The following is an 11,927-nucleotide window of genomic DNA, read 5'->3' on the forward strand; positions in this document are numbered from 1 at the left end:
AATAATATGAGCTTATTCAAAAATAGTTTTGATTGTGTTCTTTTTATTAAATTGAGATAATCATGACAGATGTTTATTTTTTGGCAGTCTATCAAATTTTATATAGAAAATAACAAATAGTGTCTATGTCCAAGAAATCACTTTCAACTAAGTTCCCTATTACAAAAACACCTCTCAAGGAAGTGTGTTAATTCCAGATCACATGACCTGCTCCATATGATGTCATTTCCTCCTGAAGAAAAGACTGGCCAGACTCCAAGGCTTTCTGAGTTATTTAATATAAAGTAGTCAACAGGTTTACTACAATATCTTTCTAAATAACTTTCAATTTCAATTTTACTCAGTTGTATATATAATATTTGGAAGAATCTTTCTGTAAAAATACCATGTGGTGTTTGGTAATAGGCGGCCATGTTGATTTTAGGTCTGAAAACAGCAAAAATGTCAACTATGATACAAAAAGTCCTACAATTATATATTGACCCACCAGAATTTTCACAGTTTGACATGAAACAGGAAGTGCTGTATAACTCGCTTGTACTTGCTCCAATCTGCCTCCAACCAAATGACCCAGAATTGTCCAAAATAGGACACAAAAATCAAAATTGCACGTCCTGATGTGTTACATTTGCAGACTGAATTTTGTAGCTGTAGGTGAAACGTGGTTTGGGGGCTGAATTTTCATAATATTACAGGGGACACTATTGAAATGTCAAATTTTTCACCAGTCCTAGTGCGTGTGCAAATTTTCACGTGTTTTTGAGTATTTTTAGGGTCTCAAAAATGCGTTTCTTTCGTCCAAAGAATAGAAAAATATAGTAGGTTTGGGAGGGTTACTGAAATGAGACAATGTTCTGTCTGGTTTAAGCACAGAAGTACTGTTGGGCTGATGTAAACATAAAAATGCTGGGGTGATTTTAGTATATATTAGGTGCAATGTGAGAATTAGTCAGTGAACACCTATGAGTTCCCAAACCAGCAGAGACATTCACCATAATACGACAGTGTTGTTGATTAATTTTTCCAGCTGAAAGCCTTCAGGTTCCACCAGGATGACAGGAATTCAGTGAGTGCGGCTCCACTGTGTGACGTGTTTAGACACTTTTAAAACTACTGCATCATTTAGTCACACGTTTGGGTTTTTTCCTTGCTGTAGAGGTGCGTTTTGCAGCACCCGAAGTGTTAGTTTAACTTTTTTTTTCCTCCTCCTGGTGTTAGGTTGTTATGTTCAAACTTGGCATATATTATATACACTTGCAAGTGTTTCCAGGCTATAATAAACTCAGAAGCTTTTCTGAGGAGACGAATCCCCTCTGAGGTTGGACTGAACTCGATACCTTTTTATATAGGATGAAGAAGCTGGAGTGGATCTGAGCCAGTGTAGTTCAACTGAGTACGAGATGAAACTTAATGTAAAATTCTGCAGTGTTTCCCATTAATGTGACTCTAAGCTAACTTTGCACTCTTCACCTCAGGTTTAGAGATTTGGGAGATTGGGAAGTGGCATAAAACAGCTCATAAACTACATTTAATTAAATTCAGTTTAGTTTTATTCACCAAATCACAGCCTAACTTATCTCAGGGCACGTCACATAGTAACATTATATTACAGAGAAACCAACAAATCCAACAATGAAATTGGGGAATGGGGAAGCATTTAACGGGACAAAACGCAAGAATAGCGATTAGAAATGGAACAATTAGCACTGAGGACACTGGTGATAAGTTTTTCAACAGCTTTTAACTGTATTTCTTCCCTGTTTTGTTAGATTGTATCTAAGAACTAGTAAAATAAAAGGAAAAAAGTAGTAATTTACTTGTTAACTTTAAATAAAGAAAACTGTAAATAACATCCACAAATGATATTTCATTCTTTTACAACATTTAACCTTAAAAATACACTATTTTCTTTGTATTTAAATCAGCAAAAATATAATTTTTTGGGACTTTTTTTAGATACTTGCTGGTATTTTAAATAATGAGCCATGTTCAGAACTTTAAATGATAAACTGTTATTTAAAGATTTCCTGTTTCATTAATTTACTTATAGTAGCTGGTAAAATCACAGGAAAAATATTCATTTACATGTTGACTGTAAAAAAAATATAAATAAAATGAAATAATAGAAACTGTACCACATAAAAAATCTGTATTTTTGCCATTGCTATTTTATTCTTTTACATTTGCCCATAAAATTACACTTTTTTCCTTGTATTTAAATCAACAAAATATAGTTTTTTGTTTTTAGAAATTTGCTGTTTGAAAGAAAAAATATCTATAATAAGAACTGAAAAATGTTAAATTTACAAGTTATAAGATACAGATACAATTTGTTATTTTCCATATAAAATTTGATATATTGCCAAAAAAAGAAATATCTCTTGTGATTGTCTCAGCTTTAAAAGAACACAATCACAACAATTTTTGCTCGTTTTATTGTTCTTTAGCTCATTAGAAGGTTGTTATTAAATTCGGACGGTTATTTAGTTGACATTTTAGTGATATATAGTCATTTTTTTTATTAATAAGTGATTGTTTCCATAATGAATACTTATGGAAATTGTAAAGACATGATCATAATGAATATAAAAAACATTAGTTTTTTTTACTTTTGATAAAAATGTCTGCAGCTATATCCCAATTCTATATTGACCTAGATGTCTTTTGATGTGTTTTTACCTATAGCTCTACATTACATGTCACCTGAAAGCGACAACGGTCTCGTTCCCCGTCGACTTGCAACACAAAGCCTGTTCATACTTGACTGAAGCCAGAAGGTTAGTACACACAAAGATAACTCCATAATGGATAAGTAAGTGAGGATTTTTTCTGTGTGCGGTGCATTACCATGACTCTTAACGCTGTGAAAAGCTTGGCTAAGCCCCTCTAACGAAACACATTTTGGGCCCTGGACAGATGGGTGGCATCAGGTGGAGACAATAAGGTGTGTAGCTGCTGTGAGACCAGCTGCAGCCAACGGAGACGCAAAAGGAGCCTCGCGGCAGATGCTGGTACAGTTTCCAGAAGCGTCACTACACGACACTCTGGGATGGATGCTGAGCACATGAAACTAATCCAAGGGGGAGGGATTTTAATATTGTGTCCAAATCATGTGCAAAAAAGGTGTTTTATTAACATTAGCATCTCTATGGATGTAAAGTGTTGTGTTTACACTGGAAAAAAATGCCCCTCTCAAAAGAAGAAAAAAAAATTATTTCAAGGAACTTTTACCTTGAAATAAGTGGAAAAATCTTCCAATAGAACAAGTGAAAAATGGCTTGGTAAGATTTCTTGAAATAAGATATTATATTTAGAATATGAGATCTTAAAATTAGCTGGGAAAACTTATTTTAAGCTATATTTTACCAGGATTGTCAAGCTTAGGTGTCTTAAAATAAGCCAGACATGCTACAAAAATCGCAGTTTTTCACTCAAAAACAGATTTTTGCTTTCATGTAACCTCCTAATTTGAGATGTATTAACCCTCCTGTTGTCCTCATTTATAGGCACCAAAAAATATTGTTTCCTTGTCTGAAAAAAATCCCAAAAATCAGCAAAAAAAATTCCCCAAATTTCTAAAAATTTGCAAAACCTTCAGGAAGAAAATTCCAATAATTCCTTAAAAGTTTCCCCTAAAAGTTTTATTTTTAAAAAAAAATCCCCCAAATTTGACAAGAAAATTCTTGTAAATATTTTCAAAAAATGAGTAAAAATCTTCCAAAAAAAATCCTAAAAATATCCAAAGTGATTCCATATATATCAGTAAAACTTCTGATATTTTCTTGAAGAACATTCACCAAAAAATCAACCAAAATCCAGCGAAATTTGCTGGATTTTGGTTGATTTTTTTGCGAATGTTCTTAAACATTTTTATCGTTTCTTTTTTCCACCAAAAAATGTTCAAAGATTTCCCAAAAATGTTGAAAATGTGGACATCAGAAGTTTCACTGTGAAAATATATTTTTTTCCACATTTTCAAACTTTGAAACGAGTTGATGTGACCCGTAAGACGACATGAGGATTAAACTTATTTTGAATTTTCTTGTAAAATTCAACTCTAAACAAGATCATTTCAAGATTGTTTGACTTAGCAAGATATTTAAGATGCATCTTTAAAAAAGTCCCTCTATGTTGCTGAAATGTCACTTGTTCAGTGAATTTAGCTTAAATTGAGTAGGATGAGACATTTTGACTAAAAACAAGACAAACAGACTTGGTAAGATTTAGAGTTTTTGCCTTGTAGCTGGTGTGAGACAAGCTGAGGGGTCACTTTCTTCTTTTTTTTAAAAAAATGCATTCATTTCGAGACCCCTAGAGGAAAATCTCGCAGACAGATGAGCAGAGGGTCCACCCATGTTTAGATGAGCTTCCTTGCTTCCATTTGGCACACATGCTGTTTATGTGGAGGATTGATTCGGAGTTAATCCCTTTAATTGTCCAACCAATCAGTCGTGTCGGGAATGGTTGACTCAGCTGGCTAAATGCGCTAAGAAGATTTTTATTTTCCATCTCTGCGTTGTTGGGGTTGTTTTTTTTTCCTGCAGCTCTGCGGTGGGAGGGGACGGCCGCTCTGGGCCCCATCACGCTGGAGGACGACGTTCTGCAGACTGAACCTCCTCCACAACCACATGAAGTGACTCAATGTGCCAGTGAGACATTCAGTCATCAAGCATTCAAATCTGCTTTTATTTACCTCTCTCAATTGCTGTAACTAATAGAACCAATAACTGTCTTCTGCTCTTCAGCCTCGGATTTGTCGATAGCGCTGCTTTCTGGAGTTGGAGCGTCGATGGCTGTGGTGTTGCTCGTGCTAACGGGAGCTGTGATCTGCAGCAGACGACGCAAGGCCACTGAGTATCCTGTTTGCACCTGATTTAAGACAATAAAACAATTCCAACCAAGCCTGAGCAGAGCCACAAGCACCCTAGGTTTGTTTATCCCTAGTTAGCATCTTGGTGGAATTGAGGTTTAGCCCGATAAAACCTGAGAAATGTTGGGTTGCTTCTGTTTTTCTGCTTGGGTGCTTCTCTACGGTTTCAGGTTAAGTGTTCTGAGGGTTAAAAGGGGTTAAGCTGCATGTCCAGCCTTGCAGAAAATGACTGTGGCCATAAAATGCATGTGATGTACACAATGAGGTACAGTATATTGCTCTATCAATCAGCGTCCTTTACTAGCAGGAGGTGAATGGTTGAGATTTCCATGATGTGCAGGGATGTGTCTAGAACTTTTTAAGTTTAGGGGCAGTCGTAGGTGACCTTAGGACATTTAAAAAGCAAAAAATTACCCAAAAAGTTATGTTGAATTCATGCAAAAACCTGAATATTATCCCATTGATTACAAACAAGACAGTGGGGTTTTACTGAATGAATAAAGCTAGTGATGGATAACTTGTGATAAACTGATCATGTAGGAAAGGCAGGTCATAAACTTCAATATCAATTCACCTAAACAAAAAAATACTGCATATTAAGGCTGCAAAGCATCAAACACACATATGTTGAGGGAGCAAAATGTCAAAAACTGAGATACTAAAGCAGCAAAACGTTCAAAAACTTGGATATTAATGCAACAAAACATCAAAATGTGGATATTACAACGGCAAGGCGTCAAAAACCCAAATATTAACGTGCTAAAACATCACACATAATTTCAAATACATTAATTTTGTCAACCAAAACATGAAAAATCCTGACTAGTCACACACCAAAATGCCACAAGCCTGAATAGTATCACACCAAAATACTAAAAAAACTAAAAATTAAAACATTAAAAACACTAAAATATTAATGGACTAAAACAATATTATAGCAGTAAAATGTCACAACCCTGAATACTATCACCAAAATACTAAAAAACAAAACACTAAAGCATTAAAAAAACAAAATATTAATGGATGTGTCCAGAAGTGTTTAAGTTTAGGGGCAGTCGAAGGTGGCCGTAGGACATAAAAAAAGGAAAAAAATGACCCGAAGTTATGTTGAATTCACGCATGGATGATTTGTACGTCTAATTTTTACAGGAAACTGCATCCCCTGCTCTGATCTCTAGGAGATAATTTAATACACACCATTACGACCGGGCTGCCATATAGTTCACTTAAGCTGCGTGAGATTTTCTTCATCTTTATAATAATCCACATCTAGAGCAAAGAGAAGTCGTCAAAAACTGAAAATGAAAAGCATTTCCACTGGCTCCACATTGTGAGCTAAAACATAACCCAGTAACAATAGTCATATTTTAGATTCAGGCCCTTTTCTAGCTTCCCCCCATCCTTTAATTCACCCCCTCCAGCTTCCTGCTAGTGGTGGAGTGTTCATGAAATGGGGCTCATCATGAACTGTTGCTCACAAGCCCAGGAAGACGAATAGACATAATTAAAAAGCCCATAAAAGCCGAGAGCAGGGGCTTTTATTACAGTAATATGTGAAGGCTTTGGTTTAATGGGGTGTTTGTTCCCGTGTGCGGGGCTGACGGCTGCACTAGTTTACTGCAGGAGCGACGCTGACCCCCCTCCCATCCCCAACACACCACAGGCTAATAAAAAGCCAGACCTAATGATGCACCAGCAGGACGCATGACAGCGACAAGCATGCACACTCAGAGCCGCAGTCGAACCCACAAAGCCGCGCCCTGAAAAGAATCACTCAGGATGTGGGGAAAGGATTATCAAATGGACAAGAAAGTGCTGTCCACTCGTGGAGCATGAGGACGTACAGTTTGAACATATTTGTGAACCCTTGTGCAGTTATATTAGCACATGAATAAAAATGTGAAATTGCCTGGGTGACCCCAAACGTTTGAACAGTAGTGTACATTTCACATAGATAAGGTGGCAAATATTTGAAAACTAGGCTCCGAAATGTCTAAAATTTGCTACCAAGGAGGCATTAGAGGCTAAATGTTTCACATCTATATTAGCCAGAATGAGGCCCTTTTCTCTGTTCCATCCCGACTTTCACATGCAGGCTACGGAGACGAGTGCGTTTTTGACATACAAAAACTTGCCTGGCAGTTTTAAGAGGAGTCAACAGAGTGTAAAAGGTGCTAATGTCCTGTTATGGCTGCAGAACATCATCATCATCATCATCAATGTGCTGCAGACAGTCGCACGCCCACAGATGTCTAACGGTTGTGGCGGCACGGACCCAAGTTGACAAGCAAAATGGCAGCGAGTCCTGAATCAGCCATTTTCCTCGACAGGATGCGTGACCCCGAGGGCACACACACGCACACTTTTTCCCTTCTAATGCGCACACATCCAAAGTAATGGTGTGTGTCCAGTGTCAGGCAGGGAGAGTCCTCTCATCTCTGGCAGCCACAGCGATATTATTGCTGTAGATGGAGCGTGCTGGGGAATATTGTTCCACTCCATTGGTATGCCGTGGACACCTCCTCGTACCACACACGCTGGCGATGACAGAAGTCGGCGTTAACACCAGTCCTGTTGGGTGATGCTTCTGACAAGAAACCGCAACATGTGGACGCCTAATCGAGACAAGAAAACGGCTGTTCTTTTCAACCGGAGAGTGGATTTATGGGCTTTTTTTTGTTTAACAAAGACAGACATAAGGGGGTTTTATCAAAGAGACTGCGCTGTTATTACTCCTTTGAAATTCAAGGCAGACGGCTATATCATTTACCAGAGATGTTATCTGGCTTAAAATATTTGCCTTTGAATTTAAATAAATATCAAAGGCAGTTATTAAACAGTTGCACCATAACATCCGGCTCCGGTTTCGAGAATTCACGTGCACACGAAGCGTGCACGCGACCTCTGTCCAGGCCCATAATTAACCCTCTTAATTAAGGGAGAAAAAAAGTTGCTAACCAAGGAAATGGGTTTAATTAGCCTGATCTTAGCCGGCTGACACGTGCGTGCCGTAAAACACATGTGCACCCCGACGCGCACACACAAAACAATTAAGCCTCTTTTATTCTGGCTAATGGCTTCAGTGACTCAGAGCCTTTCTCATTAAGACTATCAATAATATGCTGATTACATGCATCCACCGGTCTCCTTTATCGGAGCACAAAGGGACGAGTGTGTGTCTCCAAGGTTTCAGGGGCGTCTGCGCGACCTTATCTGCTAAAATAGACGTTTTGGATTGTTTGGCTGGAGAAGCTGAAAGAGGCCTCGTCTTTATTTTCTGCTGTTTATCTTATCAAAGGGGGTCACGTGTGCCTTTGACAGGGAGGAAGTTGTACGGCTGAGGGCTTTATAGAGGCCAGATAATAGGCCGAGGAGTGATGGCGGCTGTAGGGCTGCAGATCTGTCTGCACGTCTGTCAGTTCATAAAAAGAACAAGGCCGTGTCGTTTGAGTAATATTCAGTTTGGGATAGTTTGGAGGCTAATCAGATGTCAGAATGATGTTATGTAATATAGTTAGGCAGGATTTTACATCTCTGGAAGGACATCGTCACGGATGGATGTCAGGCTGTTACAAAATATTCCATCCAAAATGTGCTTGAATGTGCTTAGCTAGTGATGCTAATCTGGCCATAACCTCTCCTCCTCACCTCCCTGAAGAAAAGCTATAAGAGATGTGAGGTGTCATTCAATCAAATTAAAGATTTCATTACAGATAAATTATTATAGTAGATTTTCATCTTGCTAGTGGTGGAATCCACCAAAAACTGATATACTAAGGCAGCAAAACGTTAAAAATTTGGATATTAATGCAACAAAACATCAGAAATTCTAATTTCAGTGGGATTTTACTGAATGATTAAAGCTTGTGATTGATAACTTATGATAAACGGACTTTATTTTGTAGGGAAGGCAGGTCATAAACTTCAGTATCAATGCACCTAAATGTAAAAACACTGCATATTAAGACTGCAAAGCACCAAAATACATATGTTAAGGTAGCAAAATGTCAAAAATTAGAATACTAAGGCAGGAAAACATTAAAAACTTGGATATTAAAGCAACAAAACATCAAAAATGTAGATATTAAGACAACAAGGCATCAAAAACCTGACCTGTTTCTTTTTTGGCAATATATCAAACTTTATATGGGAAATAACAAATTGTACCTGTGTCCGAGAAATAACTTTCCACTAAGATCCCCATTACAAAAACACCTCTCAAGGAAGTGTGTTAATTCCAGATCACATGACCTGCTCCACATGATGTCATTTCCTCCTGAAGAAAAGACTGGCCAGACTCCAAGGCTTTCTGAGTTATTTAATATAAAGTAGTGTGTGAGTCAAGTGTGGATTTATGGCATGTCAACAGGTTTGCTACAATATCTTTAGAAATAACTTTCAATTTCAATTTTACTCAATTGTATATATAATATTTAGAAGAATCTTTCTGTAAAAATGCCATGTGGTGTTTGGTTATAGGCAGCCATGTTGATTTTAGGCCTGAAAACAGCAAAAAAAAAAAAGTCAACTATGATACAAAAGTCCTGCAATTATATATTGACCCCTTTATCAGCTGCAGTTCCGATCATTGAGAATAAGGACATCCCTAATGTTTGTACTGTCGAAGGACTTGGTTTACTACACAGTTTAGACCACAGTAGGCAGGAGTTTTACATAAAACAGAATATACCCACCATACAGCTTGTATTGACGATGTGCAACAAAAAGGTCATCCAGCAAGCAGCAAGTGAAACATAAAGTACACAAATGTGAAAAAAGTATTTGCTAGTTATCACTTGCAACCACTTGGTGCCATTAAAGTTCTTGTTCCTCGTGTCGATTTTTACCCTTATTTGGTAAATTTCCTCTTTGTGAATGAACACATTTTTCCCTTTTTTTTGAATCGTGTCAGCAGCTTTTAAGCCACCCTCTCTCTGACCTGAGGTGTGTTTGAGACAGAGATAATAAAACAGGACAGACAGGCGTCCGTCACGCAGACAGGAAAACAATAAGTCTGTGCTTTGACCTTCAGTCTCTTCCTGTTGTAACAGACACTGGGGTTCGTCCCAGAGGAGGAGGGAGGAAAGCGATGGCTTGACCTGTGGAGCCACACCTTCACCCCCCCACACTGCATCCCCAAACAGCCCTGATGGGGGCTACCAGGCTCCCTCTGATCTCCACTGTTTTCCACTTGATGCTATTGTGAGATTTGTTTTTTCATCCGAGTTCTAAGGGGTCTCTTGTGGCCACCTATGGAGCTGGCAGACGGACCTTTGTGTGGTTCCCAGCCTCGTTTTTTTAATACCTCTTGATTGCGAACAAGACAGTGGAATTTTACTGAAGGAGTAAAGCTTGTGTTATGTAGGAAATGTGGATCAAAAAGTTCAATATCAATGCACCTAAAAATAAAAACACTGCATATTAAGGCAACAAAGCATCAAAACACATATGTTCTGGTAGCAGAATGTCAAAAACTGGGATACTAACTCAGCAAAACGTTAAAAACTTGGATATTAATGTAACAAAGCATCAAAAATATGGATATTAAGACAAGACCTAAATATTAATGTGCTAAAACATCAAAAACCTGCAAATTAGTGTAGTAAAATTTCAAAAACATTAATTTTGTCCACCAAAGCATAAAAATCCTGAATATTCACACACCAAAATATAAAAAACCTGAATATTATCACACCAAAATACCAAAAAACTAAAAATGAAAGCATTAAAACACAAAAAACTGAACATTAATGGACCAATACCTTATTATAAAGCAGTAAAATGTTAAAAACCTGGACATTTAGTCAGCAAAATATCAAAAACCTTGGTTCTAAGGCACCAAAGTGTTAAAAATAAAATAAAATTAATAGCTATTAAGGTAGCAAAATGTCGAAAACTTGGATTTTAAGGTACCAAACCATCAAAAAAAAAAAAAGGATATTAAGGCAGAAAAAACATCAAAAACCTGAATACTAGTACACAAATGTCTGAAACTAAATAAATGCCCTAAAATAATAAGTTGTCATTGTTTAGCTTGTTGAGTAACATTATTATAGTTTCACACAATCATGTCATCCAAATGAATCACTGTTAAAGTAAATCATTTTGTTACAATTAAAAAGATTTATGGTGTTTTATAAATTAACATAACAGTAGAACATTATTTTCCGAGTACTGTTTTGATGGTCAGAGAGAAACATTCCCACAAAATGAATTTAAAATGACTCCTTTTTGTCATTTTGTGTCTCGTTTTTGCCATTTTGTCTCATTTTTTTCATTTTGTGTCTTGTTTTGCTATTTTGTGCCTCGTTTTTGTCATTTTGTCTCATTTTTGTCATTTTGTGTCTCCTTTTTGTCATTTTGTGTCTCCTTTTTTCATTTTGTGTCTCCTTTTTGTCATTTTGTGTCTCCTTTTTGTCATTTTGTGTCTCCTTTTTGTCATTCCGTGTTACGTTTTTGCCATTTTGTGTCTTGTTTTTGTTATTTTGTGCCTTGTTTTTGTCATCTAGTATCTTGTTTTTGTCATTTTGTGTCTCATTTTTGTCATTTTGTGTCTCATTTTTGTCATTTTGCCTCCTCTTTGCTATTTGTGTTTCACTGTTGCCATTTTCTACCTCTTTTTGCCATATTGGGCCTCATTTTTGCCATTTTGTGCCTCACTTTTGCCATTTTGTATCTCATTTTTGTCATTTTTGTGCCTCATTTTTGAATTTTGTGCCTCATTTATGCCATTTTGTGCCTCGCTTTTCCATTTTGTGCCTCATTTTTGCCATTATGTGCCTCATTTATGCTATTTTGAGCCTCATTTTTGCCATTTTGTGTCTCGTTTTAGTCATATCAGAATACTTCACACAGTAAGGTTAAGAACTGACAGTATTATATTACAGAGAGAAACCCAACAAGCTCAATAAATCCCTTTGAGCGGCACATTGGCTGCAGTGTGGAGTGTTTGGTTAAACTCTGCTTCTGGACGGTCATTTTCAAAGCTAAAGACTGCAGAATAGAAAATGCTCAGGAAGGATTAATTCACTGAAACCTTCTGGCTATATTGTTCCAA

The 11,927-nt window shown here is 37.1% G+C and overlaps 1 protein-coding gene across 1 annotated transcript in view; it reads left to right on the forward strand.

Moving 5' to 3' along the window:
- LOC111582608 (zona pellucida sperm-binding protein 3-like) overlaps positions 1-10,669 on the forward strand; it is a 33,402-nt gene extending 22,733 nt beyond the window's left edge. Inside the window, exons 9-12 of the mRNA XM_055008138.1 lie at positions 2,686-2,777; positions 2,917-3,011; positions 4,545-4,649; positions 4,746-10,669. Coding sequence (XP_054864113.1) covers positions 2,686-2,777; positions 2,917-3,011; positions 4,545-4,649; positions 4,746-4,873 — 420 coding nt within the window. The 3' untranslated portion in view covers positions 4,874-10,669. The remainder of the gene's footprint in view (positions 1-2,685; positions 2,778-2,916; positions 3,012-4,544; positions 4,650-4,745) is intronic.
- The last annotated feature ends 1,258 nt before the right edge of the window (positions 10,670-11,927 follow it).

The sequence above is a fragment of the Amphiprion ocellaris genome, chromosome 24 (assembly GCF_022539595.1).
Source record: "Amphiprion ocellaris isolate individual 3 ecotype Okinawa chromosome 24, ASM2253959v1, whole genome shotgun sequence".
Classification (NCBI taxonomy): Eukaryota; Metazoa; Chordata; class Actinopteri; family Pomacentridae; genus Amphiprion; species Amphiprion ocellaris.